Raw genomic sequence first — 26,146 nt, forward strand, 5'->3', positions numbered from 1 at the left:
TAAGCTTTAGCATGACTGCATTTTGAAAGGTGATGCTGGAAATATCCTGTGCTGGAGTGGTAAGAAAGATGAACAGAGGGCAAGATTGGTTATGTAGGCAGCCTTGGGGCTTTTAGAAACAGAAGATAGTGTCTTTGAAGCATTCTGAACTTCCAGAATAGCAGGCTCTGTTAAAGGGCACACAGACACCGAAGCGTAGAACCACTCCAGAGCCAGGCGTGAGCTACCTGTGGGTCATGTGCGCTGCTGGTGCTTTCAGTAAGGACATTGTTAGAGACAGGTGTGTTCTGTAAGACTCTTCCCTTTAAAGGAGATAGTGCTCTGTTCATTTTGCAGTATTTTTAAAAGAATGCTTTGATTTAGCTATTGAGCAGTTTAGTTTTCAAATTTTTTGTTTCTTTGGGGAAAAGTTAGATGTTTAAATCTTGTACAATTTTCATCTTGATTTTGATAATGGTTTTCTTCTTAAAATACTAGTCTCATCCTTAAAAGCTAGAAAGAAGGCAGTAATTAGAATTTTTAGGGTCCGTTTTTCATTTTTAAAAAGTTTATTTTTAAGAATAATTTTTTTTTTAGCTATTATGCAGAAGTTAGAGATGGAGAATATTGTTATTCCACATGTACATTAATGTTACAACTTTGGGCTTCTTTAATTCCTTTCGTTAAACTTTTGATGTTTGATCAAAAGATAATTTAAAACTTGTGACTGATATAAAATTTCTTAATTGTTATGTTTTCTCCAAATTTCTCAAATTAGCCAACTATATTAAAGTGATTTCTGTTGATAACATTTGGAGTGAGAAACCTTATATAATGTAAAATTTAGTGGGTTCCCCCCCCCCCACATGGTTTTTCTGTCTGTCATGACAATAGTATTTTGCAATAGCATTGATAGTCAGGGACCGCTTATTAAACATACATATAGAAGATAATATAACTAAGAAAGAAAACTACCCTGTTTTGGGAAAGGAGAAGTAAAGTTTATAGAGTTCATTGGTTTTCTTGTTAATAGTATACACTCATGAAATATACCAAGATATAACCTATATTTGGTTCAAATACTCAGGGTTATTGAGTAGATAATATTTCTTATAAATGTGACATGATTTTGGACTTGGCTTTATTTTTTATTTATTATGATTTGGGAATACAGGACTGGGGACTTTGAAGCTGTAAAGTATTGGAAACTTTCAGTTTACTGAAATAACCTCTACTTCTGATAATCAGCATTTCTTCTTTTCATGCCTTGATTTCCTGCTCTGCCCTCCACAGTATGGCTGTTACTTTTTTTTTTTTCCTTGTAGAACAATTTCCCTGAGAGTCTTAATTTTAGGTTGTGATTCACTGAATGTGAGGATTATTAATTTGATCTAGTGTTGTGAATACATTGTTTGTGCCCTCATTACTTACTGTGGATGAATGAGTTTTAATGCTTGTTTCCAAGAACAGTATTCCCTAATATACAGTAGCATTAGGCATTTTTGCTTAACCTCTCATTAATCATTATTTTTTTCTAAATAGTGTTTGGACGTCTTTACGGAAACAATACCTCAATAGCTTCACTGTAATTTTCTAAGTTACATCTTTACCTGCCTTGTTCTTTTTGTTCTCCTAATCTTACTGATGCCTTTTCTTTAGTGTTGCTTCCATTATCAGTGCTTCCAATTTCTTGTTTTTTTGTGCTTTTAAATGATTAAATATGGATATCTGGTACCTATTTTATTACTTACATAATTACTTCAATGATATTGAATTTTTAAACTCTTTATATTGTGTTTTGATATGTGCAGAAGCTAATGGTTAAGTATATATTTATAAGATCATCCTATATAGAGCGCACCAAATCCTAACCACTGGACTACCAGGGGAAGATCATCTTAGAAATAAAAGTAAAATATATGTAAATGTATTTCTTAGGATATCTTATAAAGATGTACTTAACTACCAGCTTATAAAAATTTCAATTTAATACCCAATTTAAGACTTACACTTGTTAAATAAATTATATATATGTATATGTAGTACTATATAGTATATGCAGTGACATATTTTACTTGCAGTTAGTAGTAAAGCATTTCTAATGTTTCTACCAGAAAAGATGAATTTCTTGCTTTCTTTTGTCTCTTCATTGTAGTCTGCTTAATTTCTGTCACTGCTTGCCAGCAGTTGAATTATGAGAACTAATGGATGGTGCCATTGATGAGACCATATGTTCGTTTTTAAACGTTAGATCCTCTTCATGTTCCCTATTGTTGTCCTAAAAAAGTATGTGATTGTGTTTTTCATTCCATGGCCTCTTTTGCTTTGTTGGTCTTTTCTCCTTTACTCTTGTTCTTTAGTTTTTAAGATTTATTGTATACTGTTAATGGTGCTAATTTTAGTTGTGTCCTCAAGTATTTTAAAGTTTTTTGTGGATGAAGAAAAGATTCTAAGTGCCTTGTTACGTTTTTTAATGTATATTGTTTCTCTCATTAGTAAACTGATTTTAGGAATGTTAAGCTCAAAAGAATGACTATTTTTTAAGGATGTTTCAGCTTTTGAGCAAATTGAAAGTTTTTTTTAAAAAAGGAAGTGAGATCAGTCTGTGAACAAGGCAAAACTCTACAGAAGTTCTTCAGGCAGAAAGGAGTTTGAGGCATAATCACTATCCCTAGTTCTATATTCACTTGCACATTTCCCAGAAACCCTTTGCTTTTTTTTGCTAGGTGTGGAGGGTGCAGCTTTCCAGAGTAGACTTCCTCATGACCGGATGACTTCTCAAGAAGCAGCCTGTTTTCCGGATATCATCAGTGGACCACAGCAGACCCAGAAGGTTTTTCTGTTTATTAGAAATCGCACAGTAAGTTTCCTTGTTAGTTTTTTTCCACCTGAATTCTAAAAGGTACATATTATTTTATATAGAATACGGGGAGGGGGGGGAGTAGAGAGGAAAGAATTTTTAAGTTATCTATATTACTATTATCCAGAGATAACCACTGTTAAAAATTAGTTTTTTTCCTCTAGGTATTTTTTTAAATGTAAATAATTTTTCTTACAAAATGGAGATCCTCCTTCCATGCATTCTTTGGATTCTTTTCATTCTTCAGTAACCTTATAAACACACAATAAGAATCTTTATAAACGTTTAAAAATAATCACTTTGCCTTTTCTTCTCAGCATAAGAGAAACCCTTATTCTCTTCTGCTCGTCTGGTTCATCATCCTCCTCTGGCTAAATGATTGATTTTAATATCTGTGTAATATTTTATTTGACAGGTGGGTCATACTTTTAACTGTTGGACAGTTAAATGTCCATTTTACTTATTAAAGTGAAGCTCTGAACAGCTTTATACATTGTTGACTCTCATCTCTGATTATTTCCTTATGATCGAATTCTAGATAGAGTTCTAGAAGGAAAACTACCTTCTCAAAAAGTATGAACACTTTTTAAGATTTGATACATGTTGTCAGATTATTTCCCAGAGAGCCTGACCCAGTTGATGTGCTCATTGAGTGAAAGTGAAAGTGTTGATTGTTCAGTCATATCCAATTCTTTGTGACCACATGGACTGTAACCCACCAGGTTCCTCTGTCCATGGGATTTTCCAGGCAAGGATACTGGAGTGGGTAGCCATTGCCTTCTCCAGGGGATCTTTTCAACACAGGGATCTGAACTCAGGTCTCCTGCATTGCAAGCAGATTCTTTATGGTCTGATTGATGATAACCTGTGCTGCTGTAGTAGGCCAAGATCATTTCATTTATCTTCCATTTCTTTGATTACTTAGACTGATTGCTTTTTCATATTTGTTAGTCATTTGCATTTCTTCTGTGAATTTTTCTTTTACGTTCTTTATTCATCTGGAGTTCTTCTTTTTTTTTTTTTTAACTTGGCTGCTCTGGGGTCTTAGTTGGCCTGTGGGATCTAGTTCCCTGACTAGGAATCAAAGCCAAGTACCCTGCTTTGGGAACACTGTCTTAGCCACTGGACCACCAGGGAAGTCCCATCAGAAATTCTTTAACTGTATACTGTTCAGAACATGTTTGTTATACTCTGGAAGTGAAAGCGTTAGTCACTTCAGTCGTGTCCAACTGTTTGCGACCCCATGGACGTAGCCTGCCAGGCTCCTCTGTCCATGGAATTCTCAAGGCAAGAATACTGAAATTCTCAAGGCAAGAGCCATTCTCTTCTCCAGGGAATCTTCCCAACTCAGGGATTGAACCAGGGTCTGCTGCATTGAAGGCAGATTCTTTACCCGCTGGCCGAGCCACCAGGGAAGCTCCATTTGTTATACTCGGGTGAAACAGAGTAGAAGAAACTCATGTTGAATTTCAGTTCAGCTATTTTGGATATAGCTGAATAGATACTCAGAGATGTCTTTTTATTCACCACTAACATCAGTTTGACCATTAGATTGTAAAACTACTGCTAAATTTGGATTGTTAGATGCCATTTAGCTAGATTGGTAGGTTTGTGTAGTACTGAATAAAGGTTCTTTTTTGTGAAGAAAAATTGGGTGATATTTTTAAAAGTGAATGGAAAAGTCTTAATGTGCATTTTTGAGGCTGATTTGTCTTATAATTGAATCAGCTTCTGTGTGTAGCTTGTTAACATTTGTTCTAAGTAGATTTCAGACAAAATTGTCATTTTTTTGTTTCATCTGAGGGAAGTTTTCACTTTTTACTTGAATTTCAGTGGTAGATTTATAGCAGTTTGTTTCCTCTGATTCACTCCCTGTGACAGAAGTTCAGATCTGGGGAAGGACTAGCGCAGGTTTAGAGTTGTGGTCTCTGGCTAAAAAACGGAATTTAAGTCATTCTTTCCTATAAGGACTGTGTCAATTGTCTCATGTTAAATTGCATCCTTTGCTTCCAGATTTTAAAACCACAATTTTAGAATTATTCAACTAGAACCTGTGATGTGAGCTTTGTATTATAAGATGGAAGGAGGAAGAAGCTTATGTTGAGGTTTGATGGGCTTGGGCCCACAGCATAATTGAGGAATTCCATTTTCCTTTTGACAGTAGCCACAGAGAAAATTCGTGATATGAATTTGGTCATATCTCTTTGTAACTGAATTTATTTACACATTAACTCCTTTGAAATTTGATGGAGCAGTATTTATTAACTTTTAGCTAAGACTTAAATATGATAGGATTCCGCTGGTCTTGCCTTTTGTAGGTATGTATTCAGTTTGAAGAGAATTCATGTTAGAGGCCATTGATTGTACCATAATATTTTTCATTCCTCATTTTACTGCTTTTTCAGCAGTATTAGAAATAATTGATTCCTTTCTTAAATACACAGCTTCCTTAGCTTAACACAGTATTCTAGTTTTTCTCTTGCTTCCCTGGCTGTTGTCTTCTCTGAATGATTTGTAGGGTTGTTCTTAACAACAGGCCAACTATGTGAACTGGCTGGAGGTCCTTAAGGTCCTCTCCTCTCTCCCCTGTACTTTCTGCTATGAGCCCTTCTTCTGCACACTTGACTTCAGTTATACCCGTAAGCAAGAGGCTCTAAACCTCAACTCTCTGAACTCCAGCTACATATCTAGATGCCAGTCTTCAGCTCCTCTTATTGTCTTTAAACTCAACTCATGATCTCTTATTTCAGTGTCCCTCACCTCATTCAGTAAATGGTATACCAATTCATTTAGTTGTGCAGGCTAATAACTGAGGAGTTCTCTTTTGTGCACACATGTCACCACATATCTAATTGATCATTTAATTTTGTATCAACTCAGTATCTCTGGAGATACCTAATCTAGGTTTAAATCCTTGTTGCTCCCCAGCTGAATGATCTTGGCAAGTTACTTGGTAGGCCAAATATTTCCCAGCTTCTTTAATTATTCACTCATTTGCCATGGTTTTGTGTTTCATTAGTTTCTTTGTCAGAAATAAAAACCTTACTGTTTCATAGAAAGGAAAACCCATATTTGAGGCAATCAAATAGTATATGTCTATTTGTATATAATACAGTTTTCTATCATTCAATTACAGTTGCAGTTGTGGTTGGATAATCCAAAGATTCAGCTGACATTTGAAGCTACTCTCCAACAATTAGAAGCGCCTTACAACAGTAAGTAGCATTTGCCATAGGACTGGTCTTGAACTGAATTGTGAAAATTGACATTTTCTTCCAGAAGCTCATGGCTCCTTGATAATGAATTTGTTAATTAATTTTCATACATATATTAATTTTATTTCACACCTGTGCTGTGCAAAAGTGAACCTTTTAGCAAAACTGTTCCGTGTGTTTGTAATTGTTCTCAATTTTTATTTGTGTTGACAGGTGAATGAGTTCAAGAAATTGCTAATAATCTCTCCAGACCTGTGTTCCAACTTTAATCCACAGAATACTTTGGTGGCATTCAGTTGGCTCTCTCTTTGGCTTTCTCATTTCCCACTTGCCACCAGTGGTCTTGTAAAGTTTTTCCCAAAGTAAATGAGCATAATACTACTATTTAAAGGGTTGGTTTTGTCCTTCATTTCATCTGTATTGGGATGTCATTCTTAGAAATTCAAGATTATGTGATAGGCGTTTTGGACTACCATGTGGACTAACAGTTCTCAAAATCAGTTTTCTAAAGGAGTCATATGACTTGAAGCTTATGGAAAAGATGAATAGAATGATTTCATGATGGAGAAATAAAGAAGAATCAGAGTTTTCCATTTAAAATGCTAAAAAGATAAACATGTATTTAAATTAATTTTTCTGCAGGTGATACTGTGCTTGTCCACCGAGTTCACAGTTATTTAGAGCGTCATGGTCTTATCAACTTCGGCATCTATAAGAGGATAAAGCCGCTCCCAAGTAAGGACTGGCCAATGAGCTTCATTGTTTTAGATTAGATTCCAGGAGGCTTTTAGCATTTTATTTTGATTTCTGAATCCATATTTAGAGCCAGAATATTCCCAAGCTTATCTTCTTGTAACTCAAATTTAAAGTAAAATCTTATAAATATGAATTTCCTATAATTTCTGGTTTGATAAAATACTTGGTGAAAGATATGAATTTCCAATTTAAGAAAAAAACAAAGATAGTTTATTAAAAATGAAAAAGATCAGTTATGAAAGTAGGTAGTTTGTTTTCTCTCATTGAGCAGTTCTTTAGTGCAGTGCTAAGGGTTGCATTTTTATATTTTTCAATGCTGTTTACCCCTTTAGTGGTGTCTGGATAGTGTCTGCCAGGAATCAGAAGATAGGGGTATTCTGAGAATTAATGCATCTCTCTCTCTGTTTGCACTTCGCTGGTGACTCAGACAGTAAAGAATCCGCCTGCAATGTGGGACACCTGGGTTTGATCCCTGGGTTGGGACGATCCTGTGGAGGCAGGGCATGGCAACCCACTCCAGTATTCTTGCCTGGAGAATCCCTCTGGACAGAGGAGCCCGGCGGCTACAGTCCACGGGGTCACAAAGAGTCAGACACGACTGAGCACACACACCTGTTTATAATACATTTATTTTTTTGCTTTAATAATTTTTTAAAATTTATTTTTCTGGCTATGCCTAGTCTTAGTTGTGGCATATGGGATTTTTAGTTGCAGCATGCCAAATCTTTAGCTGCAGCATTCGAACTCTCAGTTGTGGAATGTGGGGTCTAGTTCCCTGACCAGGGATTGAACTCGTGTCCCCTGCATTGAGAGCACAAAGTTCCAACCACTGGACCACCAGAGAAGTCCCCTCTGCTTTAATAATTTTTAAGAAAAGGAAAGACTGCAGAAGTACAGCTTATAGAAAATAGCTTTAAGAATCAGTTGGTTGACTGCTCAAATTGTCCTAGTTATAACTATGAGGCAAATATGGGAGATTATGCATAATAAGTTTACCAAGGGTCACAGACACGGAAGCTCATGACTGAAGTAATGAGAAAGTAAATTTTAAGATAAAGAATTCCATTTATAAATTTTCAACATTGAGTTAAAGTATAAGTCTCAGATATTTGTTAATTTGTATTCATTTAGTTTTCATATTTTGAAAATAATTGAATTATTTACTTTGTGAGATATCATAACATAAAGAATTTAGAAATTTTCTTGATAAAAAATGATAAAAACTATTAAAACTATAACAGTGTTTTAATTTTTGTTCATTTTTTAATTTCAGCTAAGAAGACAGGAAAGGTAATCATCATAGGCTCTGGGGTCTCAGGCTTGGCAGCAGCTCGTCAGTTACAAAGTTTTGGAATGGATGTCACACTTCTGGAAGCCAGGGTAAGAATTTTAGTTTGGGTTTAGAAGCCCAACCTGATGAAAATATGGTAAGGAAATTATCTGTGGTAAATTAAGGAATCATACAAATTGAACTAAACCAAACTGATTTAAATAATAAAATATTTTGATAGTGTTAATAACTACATCGAGTAAAGCATTTTTGACAAAACTTTGAAAAGGACTCAGTGAGTATTTAGAGTTTATGAATAATCTATATAGCCCTTTGGTATATATTTTCAGGTCATTGTTTCTTACAATTAGCAACTTTCAATTGGGGGGCTTTGTTGGAATACCCTTTATAGAATGCAGTTACTTTTAGTGGTGGAACACGGTGACTATATTCTGTTCGATAGTGAAGGGAGAGGAGTTGCTTCTCAGGCAGCAGCTGTCTTTTACAGCCTTGGTGAACCCAAGATACTGGCTCCTTACTATTAGTCCAGAGAGAGAAATGGAAGCAGGAGGAGGACGAGGATGATGGCACAGAGTAAAAAAAAGAACATCCCATTAGGACGTCACTATTCAAATCATTTTCATGAGTAATTTTTGAAATTTAATTATCTTTCAGTGGCTTAAAGACCTCTGTGGACTCCTGCCACTTAAAAAAGACAATAGCAACAACTAAAAAACACTTCTCACATAACTTAAACCATCTAAAATTTTATAAAAGCTTTCAAAATGTTTCGTGCAGTACAATCTAAATTTAATTTTTTTTAATGTTCTTTTCAGATAGTATGGGGAAATCAAAATAAACAATTTGTGATACAGTCTTATTAAAAATAATATTTTACTCCTTAATTGGAAAATATCTCTGTGCTTATGTATCCTATATACTGAGAATACAGTAAAGAATAATGGAGGATCATTATGATTCCTATCCATGTGTATAGATTTTTGTTTTGTTTTGCTTTTTTTCATTTGTTGGTCTGGAGTTTACAGAGTACTCATGTAACTCATGACTGATGTTTCACTGCAGCTCAGTAAGATTTTCCTATACTTGAAAATCTCCAGTCAGCAAAGATAACACTTGGGCCTGTTTAGAAATGAGAGGTATTGTCAACGGTTCATGTTCAGTAGACACTGCCCTTGAGCGTGAGGCTGCGCTGAAGAGGCGTTTCTCAGAGAAGTTGTCTGTCAGGTCAGTCTCAGCTGACTGTGACACTGGGGGACAAGAGTCAGAACATGGTGGTAGGAAAATGACCTTAAGTGTTGAAATTTGTATGCAGGTATTTTCTATGTGGGTGGCCCTTGCTCAGCCTTTACAATAAGTGATATTAGAGATATTGCGGTTGAGAGCTAATAGTACCTATAACTGATGTCTTCTGACTATTAAATTTTTTCCTACCTCATAGCACTTAATTCTGTTCCTCTTATGTGTCATTCATTATCTACCATTCCCTCAAATAGTTAAACTTCATTTGCTTTTTGAGCTAACATCATACTCCATGTAAACTCTACACCTTTTTCTTTTTAAGTTATCAAAGAGGCCTGAGATGGAACTTTGCCAGGTTATTATGATTAAACTGGAATTAATTTTAGCCATTTAATTTTTAAAAAAACAGGATCGTGTGGGTGGACGAGTTGCTACATTTCGCAAAGGAAACTATGTAGCTGACCTTGGAGCCATGGTAGTAACAGGTCTTGGTAAGTAGTTCTTAGTTTTGTGTTATGATTTCAGGGTCTGAGACTCACAAAATGGTTTAATCTTATAAAGTCATAGATTCAGCTTTTAAATATATTGGTTAGGATTCTGTTCTTAGTTTTGTGTGTATGTGCTCAGTTGCTCAGTCATGTCCAACTGTTTGTGACCACCTGGAAGGTTCTTCAGTCTGTGGAATTTTCCAGGCAAGAATAGTGGCGTGGGTTGCCATTTCCTTCTCCAGGGGACCTTCCCCACCCAGAGATCAGACTTGTGTCTCTTGTGTCTCTGCATTGCCAGGTGGGATATTTACCACTATACCAGCTGGGAAGCCTGTTTTCAGTGTTAGTGAAAGGTAAATTGGCAAACAGTGTTCTGAAAAGATACGTCAGTACGTGCATAATTTAAAATGTGTGTAGATTTTGCCCTAGCAGATCCAGTTCTAGGAAATTAACGAAAATAGACAAGTGAACCATATTGTGTTCAAAACATTTTCAGTGTGGGATAACAGAATGTTAGAAACCGCAGATTAGATTAAATCGTTAGGCAGTGAGAACTGTCCAGCTGCTAAAAATTTGTAGCTCCACATTGACATGAAATTATGTCCACAATTTATTGCTAAGTTGAAAAATGATTATAAAGCAGTGCGTGTGTTATGATCCTTTTGTATGTAATGTCTAATTGTATGCATGTAAAGTCTGGAAGGATCTGTAATGTCACCTGATTTTTGGGAATAGGTTGAGTGAGCACACACGCACACAGTGTTTTGCTTTCTTCTTTGTGCTTACTTATATATTTGTTTTACTTTGGGCATTTTTTTGGTATTAATTCACATACCCTAAGCTTTAACATTTTAAAATTTGAGTAAAAATATTTTTGCTTTGAAGTTTTTGTTCCCTTTTCATAAGGTATGTGAATTTAATTGTTGGAGTTTTTTCTAGGAGGGAATCCCATGGCTGTGGTCAGCAAACAAGTAAACATGGAACTGGCCAAGATCAAGCAAAAATGCCCACTTTATGAAGCGAATGGACAAGCTGTAAGTTGACAGCAAGCAACTTTATACAATTTCTTTGGTTCAGTTGAAAGCAATTTTGGGGAAATATGTGGATGAATATACACACATACAAATATGAACTGAGGGTAGAAATAATGTGGCTTTATTCAGATTTTTAACTCTGAGCTATATAGGAAAGAGTTATAATAGCTGCTTAGGTGTTTAAATGCTTAATGAAATTTAGGCTAGCCAAGTGACTAATCTTTTTATTTGGCCGTGGCCGCCTGTACCCTAAGAGACCTGTGGAGCTGACCGCCTGACTCTTCATCTCTGTGTACTGTGCCTCCCATCGTGTGCTTTAGCTTCGTGCGCTCCTCATGGTTTCAGTGTTATGTTCATACGGTCAGGTTTTTGATGAGCTAATAGTGAATGGTAGTACTAAATTGATGCTAAGGTAGGTGAAAATATTTGTTTATCAGAGGCATTTGTTGTTGTTGTTGTTTAGTCACTTCTTGCAACCCAATAGACTGAAGCCTGCCAGTCCATGGGATTTCCCAGGCAGGAATACTGGATTGGGTTGCCATTTCCTTCTCCAGGAGATCTTCCCATCTCAGGGATCGACTGCACTGAGCACCAGGGAAACCCAGATAGGAGCTTCCTGTAGTCAAGATGGTAGTAGCACGACAGTGATGCTTAGCATGGGAGAGTGGGAGGGTTTTAACAACTGCCTGATAGGTTATATATTTAGGGGTCTGAGAAACTCAGAAGTTTGTTTCCAGTGGAAGTTTTGCCAGCTCCCTGTTAGGAGTAAAAGAGTCTCTAGTTCTCAGGATATAAACTCATTATCACCTTTATATATCAAGGAAGAGAAGGTTTGCTATGTATATGGCAGTGTAGCTACTGTTATGGAAAGTGGTAACATTCCAACTCCAAAATTTTTTGTCATAAGTCCTGTGGGACATCCTTGCCTTTTACTGTCTACCTTTAGGAAAAGACTGTTTTATAGGGTTCATATCAGAGAACTACAGACTTTCAGGGAATGCTTTGGTTCCCTTCCCCACCATTCTGGATCCAAATTTACTTCCAGGGCTTTTCTGGGGGTGAGGGAAAAGGGCAGGCAGCCTTCCAACAGAATAAAATAGAAAAAGAGGAAGTAGATGTTAATTTAGCAATTCTATAAACTTCTATTACTTGCAAAGATCTGTTAAAAAAAAAAAAATTGCAGAGATGAATAAGACAGTCCCTGCCATATAAGACCCTACAGTCTGGTGGGACTTGTACACAAATTTTCAAAAATATACAAATGTAGAAAGAGTACTATAATAGGCTTCCATTTTTCCAGTCTAGTTTCATCTTTCCAGTCTTGTTGAGAGCGGGGGAAGTGACATGACCAGATAGATGTTTTAGGTAGACAGACAATAAATTTAGAGAATTGAATTGTGGAAGCAAGGTCTTTGAAGTTGATATTACATCCTCAAGAAGTAATGGAATCCAAGCCAAAGATTATCACTGATCTTTGAGACACTATCTTTTTCTTTCGACTTTCCTGAATGTAGAACAGTCTCATTTAGTCTTTCTGACAGTAAAATGTGAGGTTTTTTCCCCTAGTAGAGATATCCAGAGGAATGGTCTGCTTTTGTGGTATTAGGTAAGCTGTAAAACATTTTGAAAAACATTTGTTTCCAAATAAATGCCCTTCTCCAGGGGAATCATCCCAACCCAGGGATCAAACCTGGGTCTCCTGCAGTACAGGCAGTTTCTTTACCATCTGAGCCACCAGGGAAGCCCATTGTATAGCAGCATTCACTCAAATATGGCCTACAACCAGCTGCCAGTCCATGAACTGTTGGTCACTAGTTTGGGATGAGAGAAGTATTGTGTGCCAGAGTGTAAATAAACAGCATCCTCTTAACCACAGTGTTGGTTCAGATGGCTTCGGTAGCAGGGCTTTTCTCGGTGGAAGAAATGTTGCTTTAGTTTATGTTCTGGTATAAGCTCCTTTTCTCACCAGGACCAGCTCTTTGAATAGCATTCTAGTAAACAGTTGTTAAGCTAATGTGTGGTTTTCAGCATTTTGTTGTCATTCAACTCTAATCTTTATAGGATTTTTCTTGGTTGGTTTGTATTTGGTAATGCAGCTAAATAGTAAGGAGGATTCTTTAGGCATTGTTAAATTTGGGGAAAGAATTTCTTTGTAGCTTTGAGTTCTGCTTGCCCTATTAATGTTTCTGTATCTTGCTGTTCCCGGGAATCTAGTTCAGAGGAGGAATGGATACCTATTGACTAGCAGACTGGCTTTTGACTTATAGCCAGATTAATTTATACTCATAGTCAGATACGTTTAATGGCTTTAGAAATCTAGGGAATCTCACTTAGTTGCTTTGTTTCCTTATTTTGCAGGGGAAGAATCTAAAACACACACATGTGTTTGCCTGACATCACCATAGTCAATAAATTGTAAAGTCAGGTCTCTTATCTGGTGTTTTAGCTTTTTTTTTTTTAAACTTTAAAAAAAAGATTTTATTGGAGTGTAGTTGCTTTACGGCGTGTGTTAGTCACTGTACGGCAGTGACTCAGACACATGAACATCTCTTCTCTTGGATTTCCTTCCCAATGAGGTCACCACGGAGCACCGAGTAAGTTCCCTTTGCTATACAGTGGGTTCTAACTGGTTATCTGCCTCATACCTAGTCGTGTGTGAATGTCAGTTCAGTCTCCCAGTCCATCCCACTTCCCCTGGTGTTTAATGCTGTTCCGCCTGGCTCGAGTCCAGGGAAGGTTGGGGCAGGAGAGGTGTGCAGTTCTGTCAGTGTGACTGCATCAGCTGAGTCTCCTTCTTTTATTAAAAGAACTTTTTTTTTAATAGTTACTCTATGGCGGCCCACCTAGAGTGATGATACTCACTCAGCCATTGCTTTTTCTTTAGTAAATGATTATACAAAACGCTGTGTGTTGCCCCATTCTCTCTGGATAGCCTCAGTGGAAAAGAGAGCAATTAGATGGTTCTTTTGTTAGTACACAGAAATTAATTATTTCATCCTGTACAAGGGCAGCAGCAAACTCAATTATAAATACCACTTGCAGTATTGTCCTAAGGGCTTCCCTGGTGACTCAGTGGTAAAGAATCCACCTGCCAGTGCAGGAGATGTAAGTTCAGTCTCTGAGTTATGAAGATCCCCTGGAGAAGGAAATGGGAACCCACTCCAGTATTCTTGACTGAGAAGTCCCATGAACAGAAGGACCTGGCAGGCTGTAGTCCATGGGATTGCAAAGAGTCCATGGGATTGCAAAGACTCGGACATGACTTAGTGACTAAACAACAACAGTGTTGTCTTAGGAACATATTACCATATCCAGGCATCTTATTGTCATAGGAAAAAAATCATGTAAGTAGTTTTGTTATCTTACCTTGTTATTGTTTTAATCAGTCACAAGAATCCCTGAAAGAGCTTGCCTCTCCTTTCTCTCTGGTCCTGCACTGGCAGCTAGGATGTTGAACTAATAGAAGTATCTTCCAAGCCTATAAAAACAGTCCGAGCTAATGAAGCAGCTTCCCTGCTCATTGTCATCATTAATTGATGATGGAGTCATACTCTGAATTATGCTATATTTAGTTTTGAATGGATAAAGTTGGGAAATAGGGTAATTCATGTTTTCAGTAGCATTTTGGGAATCACCAGTGGGAGGTATGAAAACCTGGATTGTGGGGGAGACTGGAGAAATGGCTGAGTGTTTTCTGCATCTCCTATATACCAGCTAGTAACTAGGGGGCTTTAGATTCTAGTTTTGTTTTCAGCTTTTTTTGAGTCATGAATAGGTATCTTAAGTGAGTGAATGTGAGAGAGAGAAGCGGTGTGTGTGTGTGTTGTTTTTATCAAGTGAGATCCAAAGGCTCAGTAACTACTTGGAGAAACAGATCCTGATTTTCTACTTGGGAATGACTCAGAGGAAGAAAGGTAACTCTTGAAAGGTAATGCATACCAGGCTTCTTACAAATACCATTGATTGGGTATACTCAGTGACCATTGTAACTTACCAGGTTTTCAGTTGTGTTCATAGAGAGTGGTGTCTAGGTTACTACACTTTTGACACAGGTGTCTTGGCCTTTTCAGTTTTCCTCATCCTTTTTGGAAACATCTTTGGTATCTTTAAGGCAGTCTTTCTCTACCCTTGAAAATCATAACTGCCAGTCTCTGCTTTTTATGTAAAAATCTCATGCCCCCCTTTAATGTTTCTGAAGTTGCAAAATAGTTATTTTTCCCTCAAATATAGTTACTGACTTTACTTTTCCAAACTATATTAACTTATTCATTTAACAAGAGTTTACTGAGCACTTATGTGCTAACAATTGCCAGTGTACTCCTTAGACATGCCGTGTGTTCCGTCTCCGCATGGTTTAGTCCCTGCTCTAGGAAAGTCAGTTATTTACATCCCCTAATATCTTATGAGTTAAACTGGGAGGGAGGCAGCAGTCTCCATTTATAGAATCACACTGAATTTTATTGAGTTGGCCAAAAAGTTCGTTTGGGTTTTTGTATGATGTTACAGAAAAACCTGAATGAACTTTTTGGCCTACCCAATATTTAGATTAAGGATAGACCCCTTGCCTTATTCCCCCTTTAGGGTCAATATCTATCTTTAATTTCCCTTAGCTATTTCAGAATCTGAGTTGGAAACCCCTCAGATGTAAATTTGTTCTTCCACGATTTACCAAAGGAACCAATGTTTCGTTTTATTGTAATTACAGAAGTGCATGGAGATGGGAGAGGTGGAGATTGACTGTAACCTCTGTTGGCCAGATTTGGCATTACAACTTTTTTCAGTGTGTTACTTTTTCCTGAGGATTTCTCTTGCTAAATGTCACAACTTTTGAGTACCTGGAACCTAGGTGTACCTTAACTCCATTTTTGCTCTGCTGCTAGAGAACTTAACGCTGACTGGAAGTGTGACAGATAGGCAGTGTTTTTGAAGACCTATCAAGTTTGTGATGATAGAATGCAACCAGAGATAGAACTGAGAGCTGTCTTTTCTTTGCAATGACTTCTTGCAGAATCAGGGACACTGTCCAGAAAGTTGCTTGGCTTTCCCAAAATTTATTCTGCATGGGCCAATCACATGGTCTCTCCAACTCATGACCATGTTCAGGGATGCTCCATATAATCTACAGGACCAAAACAGTCAGGATTATAATCCATTTACAGGAGTGAGACTCACCAAATTTTTTGTCTTAAGGGAACCATTTATTTGGAGACTTGTAGAGAAATAAATGGTTTTGAAGAATCATAAAATCTGTTTCAAGTGATAGCCTTTTTGTTTGATTCTTTGCTAGAAAACTGTATCAGTGATTCTTTCCCAAAAGAATGCATCATTTGTTGTTTTGTGTTCTCACTGTGGTGTAATACGGAAATCCAGCTGCCGTCAGACATGGTGCTAATAACCCTGGTGATCATTTGCTGAGTTCATCTCTCAGAATGCAACTGAGAATCTAGAATAGAATGGTCAAATTAAACTAAAATTATTGAGACTTGTATTTAAAGACTGCCAATATTTCAACATCCTTTCATAATTATTTGTGAAACTAAGAGAATCCAAGGGTTCTCACGAAAAGGAAAGAAATGACCTGAAACAGTACTTAAGGAGTGCTTAAGGTAGTCAGTTGCTAAAATTCTTTTCATTGTCTGAGTCAACTGGAACATATATCATTAGCTTAATTTTAGAAACAGATTCAAGGTTTAAATACATCAAAAACACATTTTGGTTTTCTCCCAGTCGGTATTGATTTCCTAATGGACAAGTATTTTATTTACTGTTTTCCAAATAATTTCTTTTCTTTTTTTTCCAAATAATTTCTTTAATTTCAAAGTGGAATTTTTAATTAATGGGAAGAAAATCCAGGTATGAAAGGTATCCCTGGTCTCACTGCCAACATTCCTATAACTGTTTAACTAGCAGATAATGGATGGGGCCTTACTGTTGAATGTAACCCTAAGTTAGAGAGTGCTCTAGGGATGTAGTCATGTCATTCTGATGTCAATCAGGTGTGGCGGTGATCTTTTGGTTTGGTGTTTGTTTGTTTGATTCTGTGTTCGTGTTGCTGTTCTCTGTTTTTCTTTTTCTCTTTTATTGAATTTTGCTTTATTCTCTGCTTTCTGACACCATCTCCCTTGACCTCCCTACCCTCCACCACCACCAAAAGTGCCTTTCTTTTGCCCATTTCTATGCCTTGACTTCCCCGTTTCAGTCTCTGTACAGTCTGTTCCTTATTTCTCTGGTGGTTGTAGCTTCTGAGCTAACAATGCTTCTGTCATGCTGTGTGTTTAAAGCCTTGATTTTACAGCTGTCTTACAAAACTAAACTTGATGTGGCTGTTGGGCTGTTATTTACAGTTTATTTCTCTCTCTGCTGCACTGGTTAAAAGGACACTGTCAAGGTATTTTTTCTTCATAATTTTTCAAGTCATTTTCCTCACTGTTTACAATAACCCATTAAAAGCTTGAAACGTAAATCTTTCGCTTCCAAAGATCCTCTCCATCATACATTCACACTGGTTTGTTGTTGTAGAGTTGCGCCTATATGTTGGACTGGTGCCATTTGAGTTTTTGTCATTGAAAGCGCATGTAAAAAGTCAAGTTTTTTGTGGTGGCGTGGGTGGACTAAAGGGGAAAGTGTAATGAATCAAGTGGGCTGCTCAGCAAACAGAGGGAAGAATAAAAGGTCAAATTTGGTCCCTCTAACCTTGACAGTGTCCCTTTAAATATTTCTCTACCTCACACCCTGGACCCCAGTTACTGAGCCTTGAAGTGTTGCATACTTTTTCAGTATGAACTTCCCTATGTGACTGTCACTCTAGCTGCAAAGATTAAAGCTTGTCTAAAGCAAGCCATACAGTTGGCACTGGAAGAGCTTTAATCAGTACTGTTTGCACACGTATGTACTGGCATGTTCTGCCCTATTGTAGTGGCATATGTGATCTGGCCCCTCTTGCTGCTATAGCATCCTCTTGCTAGGCATTTTAGAAGCCGTGTATAGAAATATCACCATTTGTACTCCAGGAAAAGCAGTCCTTCACATTGCATCTGTGGTCAGTTAAGATTTCATAAATATGGAGGTTTCATATTGAAAATGTAATTGTTTCCTTTTTTAAAGGAGCACCAGATTTAGAGTTTTTAGAATCATCTTTTGTAACATCATTTGAGGGAATTAACACCAAGCAAAATTTCAGCTTTGCTTTGAGCTTCTCTGTATATGACCTGCATATGACCTTCACTGTATCATGTCAATGAGGAAAAGTAACTGATGGGAAAGTAAATGAAATTCCTGACAAGAAGATCACTTGCATCTGCTCTGATAACTGTGAAAACAGAACAAGTAGGGATGTCACCAAGAGCTCCTCTCTTTGGCTGTGGGATTGAATGGTGTAGGTCAGCTGTGTTCGATCCGCCAAGTCCCAGGTACCACCCTGATACATAAATGGTACCAAGCTCCAGAGCCTGATTCAAAGCCTTGTTTCTCAACATAAACCAGAAGATTCTCCCAGGTATCTATTTCTTAGGCTCAGGGGATTCTCTAATTCACAAAGATTTCCTGATGTTTTCCATGTGTGATCTTTTAGAACTTGATGCTTTAAAAGATTATTTTGATTGAATCAGTTATAGTGTCTTTCATATTTATAGTTCAAAAGGAGAAATGCCGTCCTTTTCCCTTTGTTTTGGTGCAGATTATACTTCTCACCATATTCCTTTTGCCATACCATGGCTCATCTGATCGAGTTACTTGTGCAGCTCATCATTGAGAGGGCAGAGGCTAGTGCTTTGAAATCATCTGTTTAATTGTGAAGGGCAAAAAGTGAAGGTGTTTCAAATGAGAAGCAAGAGTTTTACTGTGATGATCTGGTTCATAATAGTTACCTCTAATTGTAAACGATTATTCTTCCTCACCTTAGTGATTATTAGAACTTTTATGTTTTGTTTCTTATTACCAATTTTAGGTTGATTGTAAAGTGAAATTCTAAATTTTGAAACCCATTTCCCATGCCTAACTTATTATGGCAAGAGATGCTTTCTTTAGACATACTTTTTCTTCTCACTGTCCCCATGAATTCAGCAGTGGAACTGCAGATACAGTTTACTTTGGGGCTGAATTGAGCATTAGCAGAGGGATTTGTGTCAGCTAACTGATGGCATCACTAGGCAGGGGCACAGCAGGGATTTAGGAGCATGGTCTTGCAGCTTAATGATCTGCTTTACAATCTGTTCTCTTCCCCCCACAGTAGCGAGCCAGACTTGGTACCGCAGTCACTCGTAGTAAGAGCTTTGGACATTCAACCTTGAACTTAATTGGTGCTGTAAAACACTAGTACTCTGAGAATTAAGATGCTGTTGTGTTCTTATTAATAGCCATGAATTTCACTTCTCTCTTCACTACTCCTACCTGAACCTGTTATCTTAGAGGGGAAGCACATACCTTGTTGTTCTTATTTTTTTCATCCTGCCCTTACTTACAAGGTGCTTGGGGGTGTTGGCAGCCTTTGTTCTCCAGGACTTTGCCAGTGTGTTGTCTGCATGTCAGCCCAGCTTATCTCAGTGCATGTCAGCTCCAGGGCGCCTTGTGCTCCACATGACTTCACTCACCACCAGTGTGACTCCTGTGGCTGTTCATAGACGTGGAGTTCCAGCTCTGAGGGCAGAATCATGAGGATAGGGTGTATCCGGGCTGAAACATTTCATATCTCATTTAATGGAATTGACCACTTCATAGAAAAGATAGTTTGAATCATTGTCCTCAAAGGTTTCTCCTTTGAGATACATATTTTGACCTTTTAAACTGTAGAGCATTTGTGTTTTCATGGATGATTATGTTTAGTCTTGTAAGGACCAACTCTGCCCTACTTCGAATTTTCAGGTTCCTAAGGAGAAAGATGAAATGGTAGAGCAAGAGTTTAACCGGTTGCTAGAAGCTACGTCTTACCTTAGTCATCAGCTGGACTTCAACGTCCTCAATAATAAGCCTGTGTCCCTTGGTCAGGCACTGGAAGTTGTCATTCAGTAAGTACTTTGATACTGCTTATTGTATTGTGGATTTTGTTTATAGATTGCTGAGTAATGTTTTAATTTTCCATCAAGTCTTAAACTCATGTCTTCTATGGTATTGAATTGATTGTATTTAACATAACCTAGAAAATAATTTGCCACCAGCCAACTTTCTTATTCCAAAGTGTTAGAAATTTTAGTGGACCTTAATACCATCCGATGTTTTGGATGGGCACCTGTCTTACGCAGCAAGGCTACCTGTGTGACCAAAGCACATATGTTGTCTCTTCAGGTTACAAGAAAAGCATGTCAAAGATGAGCAGATTGAACATTGGAAGAAGATAGTGAAAACTCAGGAGGAACTGAAGGAACTTCTTAATAAGGTAAAATTCTGTATTTTTATCTGTCAGTCTTTCAGTTGTGGCATTATTGATAATTGTTGCTGGGGGAAATAGATATTTCCTGTGACAGGTTGCCTTTGACTGTTGCCAGCCTAGTCTAGTGCCCTCTGCTGGAGTCTAGGATGAAAGGGAGATCAGCTGTGCTGGGGTCAAGTTCCCACTGATGAAGACAACATGTCAGTAGCCAGGATCATAATTCGTTGGCCTAAGGATTTCACTTGAGGTACCAATATGAGGCTATTCCTCAGTGGTATGAACAAGGGGGCCCTTTGTATTCACCTGCTAAAGCCCCAGCTCCAGACTGGGAAACCATTTGTTTCTCCCCATCCTGCCAAATTGGAGGCTTTATAATTGCAAAATCTGGGTGCATCTTTTGACTGGGCTTTTGGCTTCACTCTTTGACTATGCTTCATGCCTTCATCTTGTCAAATGAAGAGGTCTCTGGCACACCACCTTCATGAACTGTGGTGTGGAGGAAGCGAGAAGAGTGGCAGAGAACGAATAGCCAGAGCTGTGGAGCTCCTAGTTTCAGGCTTTAACCTTTCCCTCAGAAACCTGGAAAAATGACATTGGGAATGATTCCTTAAGGTTCTTCATGTGATGATTTGACCTTTTACGTATTTAAAAAACAAATCATGATAATTTGTTTCTCAAAACTGTGTTCTATTGGTGACAGGTTTTTTTTTGCCTGGTAGTTAAATTTTTAATTAATTTTTATTTTGGGGACATTATTTTTATTAATGGGACACTCCTAGTTCTCCCATTTGTTTTGGAAGAGAGTCAATCCTGCTTATCTGATAGTGATGTGACACCTCTGTGTTGAGCCATATAGGATTTTTTCCTGTTTTAAATATCATCATTTGGAAGAGGTACTTAATTCCACAGATGTTGCAGTGTAACCCTGTTTTGGTATGATAGCCGTTTAGGGGAGGAGCCAAAGCACATGCTTTGGTGATGAGTTATGTCACTGTCTGCAATGGTAAATTTGTATTTTTCTCTCTTAGATGGTGAATTTAAAAGAGAAAATTAAAGAACTCCATCAGCAGTACAAAGAAGCGTCTGAAGTCAAACCACCCAGAGATATCACTGCTGAGTTCTTAGTGAAAAGCAAACACAGGGATCTAACTGCCCTGTGCAAGGTATGATATACATACATGCCTTGCTGATTTTATTTGGAATCCTAAGTGATAAGTATAGATCTGGGAAGTTTTGGCCATTAGCCAGTCACAGGTGCCTAGAGTAGTAAGAAGGGGGTTTGGTACACAGGAGCTCTGGGGACTTAATGGGTTAGTTTTGTCTGCTTTTTCTGCAGAATTCCTGCCTTAGTTTCACAGCATCATCCTTTAACTTACCCACATCTCAGGTTAGCCCTCTGTGATAGCTTATCCCTGACAGTTTAGAGTGATGTTAATGAAGGTAGACTTCAGAGTTACTGGAGTCAGACTGTCTGGTTGAAGTTTCTTAACTTAGAATCTCCTAGCCATGTGACCCCTTAGGCACCTCATCTGTGACATGGTGTTAAGTACTCCCTCACTTGTAGAGGGATCTGAAGTGCTTATTCATACTAGGGACACAGTAAATGCATGCGAAGTGAAAGCCACTCTTCTTTTCTGTCCTTACTGTGTAACGTACTAGTGTATTTCTTCTTCATCCTCTTCCCCCACCACACTCCCCTGTTACATTGTAACTTGTCTTCAGGAACAACTGTCCCTGCACCCTGACTGACCCAGCCTTCAGTGAAGGCACCCTTGTAATTGACCTGAACTGGGATGTGGTGCAGGCCTGACCCTCTGTGGTGTCATAACTAGATGCATCTCTGACTCATCCCGACCAACCTGGTTCTCTTAATTCCATCAGGAATATGATGAATTAGCTGAAACACAAGGAAAATTAGAAGAAAAACTTCAAGAGTTGGAAGCCAATCCCCCAAGGTAAATGCTCCAACAGATAACTTTTACTCTTCTTTCTGTTAAATTTAGAAGGAAGATTACAAAGACCGTGGCCTTTTATGTATGTTAGTGAATGCATTGTAGATTATTTCATGAGTGGAAAGTGTCTGTGCACATAGGACTACTTGTCAGGTGCCTTAATACTCTCCTCTTATATGTTAATATGTAAGAGTGTCCTAGATACTTAAGGTATCTTTTTAAAATGATAGCTTTTTCCCATAAGATTTGATATATGAATGAAAATTGTCTTTGAGTGAGGTAGAAGGTGGTATTGCTTTAAATTTCAAAATTCTGGGGATCAGAAAAGTGTTACCCTCAATTTCTGTTGGATTTTTGACAGTGTGCCCTTAGGTGGTGACAAGCGCTCCACGGGGCATCTACTGTCCACATACATCTGCTGTTTCTCTAGTCAGGGATGCCGCCTGTCTTCAAAAAAAAAAAAATGCTTTATTCAAAATATAAAACAACAAAAAAATTGATACAAGTCAGCTTTTATAATGCAAGGTAAATAGTATAAAGAAGGCTTTTTTTCCCAAACTAATTTTTTTATCTGAATTACAATTAGGTCTTTGCTCTATGTAGGAAGCTTGGCATGGCTCCTGGGCACTAGCAATGAAGGGTTTAATAAGACAGACGAGATCTTGCTTTTTGCTTAGAATTTCTCCATAAAAGGCATAGTCCCACTGAAATCATCAACATCAGCCCATTGAGAATGGTAGTAATGCCCTTTAGTAACCTTGAGCTCCTTTGTTCTCATTTTGCAGTGATGTATATCTCTCATCAAGAGACAGACAGATACTTGATTGGCATTTTGCAAATCTTGAATTCGCTAATGCCACACCTCTCTCTACACTCTCCCTTAAGCACTGGGATCAGGTAAAAATTCCTTTGTCATGTATTTTGTTGCAGATGTCTCTGAGACGGCTCCTAAGAGAAACTGTTAATTTGTCTGTATGTGTGTTTTTAAACAGCTTTAGTCAGTTATATATATATATATACAATAAAACCTATTTTAAGTGAGCAGCTTGATATTTTGCCAAACTTACATAATTATGAACCAGCACCGCATTTAAGACATGGAATGTCGCTGTCATCCTGAGAGGTCTTCTCTTTGCCCCTTTGCAGTCAGTCCCCCGCCCTTCAGCTCCTGGCCCTGCACAACCACTGATTTGCTTTCTGTTGTTATAGTTTTGCTTTTCCTAGAATTACATGTAAATTGAACCATACAGTACATAATTGTACCGTCCATAGCCTCTTGTGTGTGACTTTTCATTTTGAGATTCACTGCTGTTGTATGTGTCAGTAGTTCGTTCCTTTTGTTGTTCAGTAATATTCATATCCATTGTATGGATATGCCACAGAATGCATCCATCCACTGGTATGTTGAGGGACGTTTAGGTTGTTTCATTTTTGGCTATAAATAATTGAAGCTACTATGAATATTCATGTCTTTCTCTTGGGTAAATATCTAGAAGTAAAATTTTTACTGTGGGAGGTAGATTTTTAAAGCGTTTTCCAAACTACATTCTCATCAGTAGTGTACACAAGTTCTGTTCCTCACCCTCACCAGCACTTGATCCTCTGCCAGCTTTAAATTCCTTAGCTGTTTTAATGGTTGGTAATTTTTCACTGTGGTTTTAATTTGCACTTTTGTGATGACCAATAAAGTGAAGCATTCATGTGCTTATTTGCCATTCATATGTCACTTTATTTGGTGAAAAGGCTGTCAGATCTTTTGCCTGCTTTTTAAAAATGTTGCGTGTTCTCTTATAAGAGTTCATTATGTTCTTCAAATCCTGGATATAATTCTTTTGTCAGGTTTATGGTTTGAAAATTCTTTCTTCTAGTCTGTAGCTTGCATTTTCCTTTTCTCAGTGATATCTTTTAAAGAGAAATATTTTTAATTTTATAAAGTCCTACTTGTCAACTCTTTCTTTTAGGCTTTGTGCTTTTTGTATCCTGAAAAATCTTTGTCTAAACCGGGACTGCAAAGATTTTTTATTTTCTTCCTAAAGTTTTATGAATTTAGCTCTTATGTTAGATCTATGACTCATTTTCAGTTAATTTTTATATATAATGAGAGGTGAGGGTAGTTCATAGTTTTCTATATGGTTATCTTATTAATCTAGCACCATCTTTTTTCTTCATTTGTCTTGTCACATTAGTTGAAAATCACTTCTTCCATTCAACATCTGTCTCTCGATATGCCACTGTCACTTTCCTGATTACGGTTGCTTTACAGGACATTTTGAAATCAGGTAGTATAAATTCTTCACCTTTGTTCTTTTTTGAAAGTGTTTTGACTAGTTCAGATCTCTCCACTACAAATTGGCACTTGCCATTTGCCTCTACAGGGATTAAATCATGTGCTGCTGCAGCTAATTTTCAACACCCTCTGAAAGGAGTTTAGGGCAGAGAGCAGAAATGAGGCACTCTGTGCCCTGGGAAAAGCTGGCAGAACAGGCCTTCATCTAGTTAGATATTTTCCAGAGCTGATTTTATTAGCCTACCTCTTGTATCTCTGGGATTCCCAGATGGCTCAGAGCTTGAGTCCACCTGCCAATGCAGGTGACACAGTAGACGCAGGTTCAGTCCCTGGGTCAGGAAGGTCCCCTGGAGGAGGAAGTTGTAACCCACAGGATACAGTCTGTGGGTCCTAGAGAGTCAGACACAACTGAGCACGTGTACACACACACACACACACACACACACACGCGCACGCACACACACACACACACACACACACACACACACACACACACACACACTTGTATACAGTCTGTGGGGTCCTAGAGAGTCAGACACAACTGAGCACGTGTACACACACACACACACACACACACTTGTATCTTCTCACAAATTTGCATGTGCTCCCCAGTTACCAAAATCAGTACTGAGCACGTGTACACACACACACACACACACACACACACACACTCACTCACTCACTCACTCACTCACTCTCTCTCTCTTGTATCTTCTCTGAGCACGTGTACACACACACACACACACACTCACTCACTCACTCTCTCTTGTATCTTCTCGCAAATTTGCATGTGCTCCCCAGTTGCCAAAATCAGTAAGTACCGGCTTCCGCCTGCCTCTCTGGGGCAGTTTCCCAGAGCCTTTGAAATGCTGCCTCCCTGACTGTAATCCTCATATTGCCTCAGATAGAACTTGCAACTCTAATTGTGCGTTTTTTTTTAGGTTGACATGTCTATAAAATTTTAGAACCAGCTTATCAGTTTCTACAAAAATTACCTTCTACGATTGTCATCTTAACAATAGTGAGTCTTCAAATCCTTGAACATGGTATACCTCTCTGTTTATTTAGGCTTTCTTTCATTTATCTCAGCAGTATTTTGCAGTCCTCGGTGTCCTAGTCTCACACATCTTTTGTTAAGTAATTTTTAGGTGTTTTCAGTGTGATTTACTCTTGAACTTGTGGCAAATCACAGCATTTCTTAGATGCTAATGAACCAATCTCTAAATCTGAGACTTGGGACCGACTTAAGATTGTACAGGAGTAAATATTATATTTTACTTACATATTTTCATTTTTACTATTTTAGTAAAATTATTTTGACTTCCTCATCTTTAGATCCTGTCTTCGTATTCTTTAGAATTTGAGTTATGGTAAGGATTGGATTTGTTAGTGGTACATATCTTGCAGAATTTCCAGTTTCCTTATGGTTTTTCATGTAAATACTGAATTACTCCTATCCTAGTCACTGATGTTTCAATATATATTTATTTCAAGTTTGAATGTAGGTGATGATCCATATGGAGAACAGATGAGTCAGTCACTTAAGTAGGGAATGTTCTGCTGCCAACCCAATATATTTTTATCTAATTCCTAAGAATTGTGGTATGTTTTTCCCAGAAGTTTAATGAATAGCCTTCAAAAGTTTTTCATTTGGAAGATTTTTCAGTAAATTCAGAGACAT

At 37.8% G+C, this 26,146-nt stretch overlaps 1 protein-coding gene across 2 annotated transcripts in view; it reads left to right on the forward strand.

Annotated features, from left to right (window-relative positions):
* The window catches only part of KDM1A (lysine demethylase 1A), a 64,046-nt gene that overhangs the window by 30,767 nt on the left and 7,133 nt on the right, over positions 1–26,146 (forward strand). For both annotated transcript variants that reach the window (XM_065930019.1, XM_065930020.1), the window contains 11 exons: positions 2,706–2,839; positions 5,976–6,054; positions 6,697–6,789; positions 8,084–8,190; positions 9,750–9,831; positions 10,768–10,862; positions 19,722–19,864; positions 20,142–20,232; positions 21,255–21,389; positions 22,108–22,181; positions 22,964–23,075. In XM_065930019.1, coding sequence (XP_065786091.1) covers positions 2,706–2,839; positions 5,976–6,054; positions 6,697–6,789; positions 8,084–8,190; positions 9,750–9,831; positions 10,768–10,862; positions 19,722–19,864; positions 20,142–20,232; positions 21,255–21,389; positions 22,108–22,181; positions 22,964–23,075 — 1,145 coding nt within the window. The remainder of the gene's footprint in view (positions 1–2,705; positions 2,840–5,975; positions 6,055–6,696; positions 6,790–8,083; positions 8,191–9,749; positions 9,832–10,767; positions 10,863–19,721; positions 19,865–20,141; positions 20,233–21,254; positions 21,390–22,107; positions 22,182–22,963; positions 23,076–26,146) is intronic.

This window comes from Muntiacus reevesi, chromosome 3 (assembly GCF_963930625.1).
Source record: "Muntiacus reevesi chromosome 3, mMunRee1.1, whole genome shotgun sequence".
Lineage (NCBI taxonomy): Eukaryota > Metazoa > Chordata > Mammalia > Artiodactyla > Cervidae > Muntiacus > Muntiacus reevesi.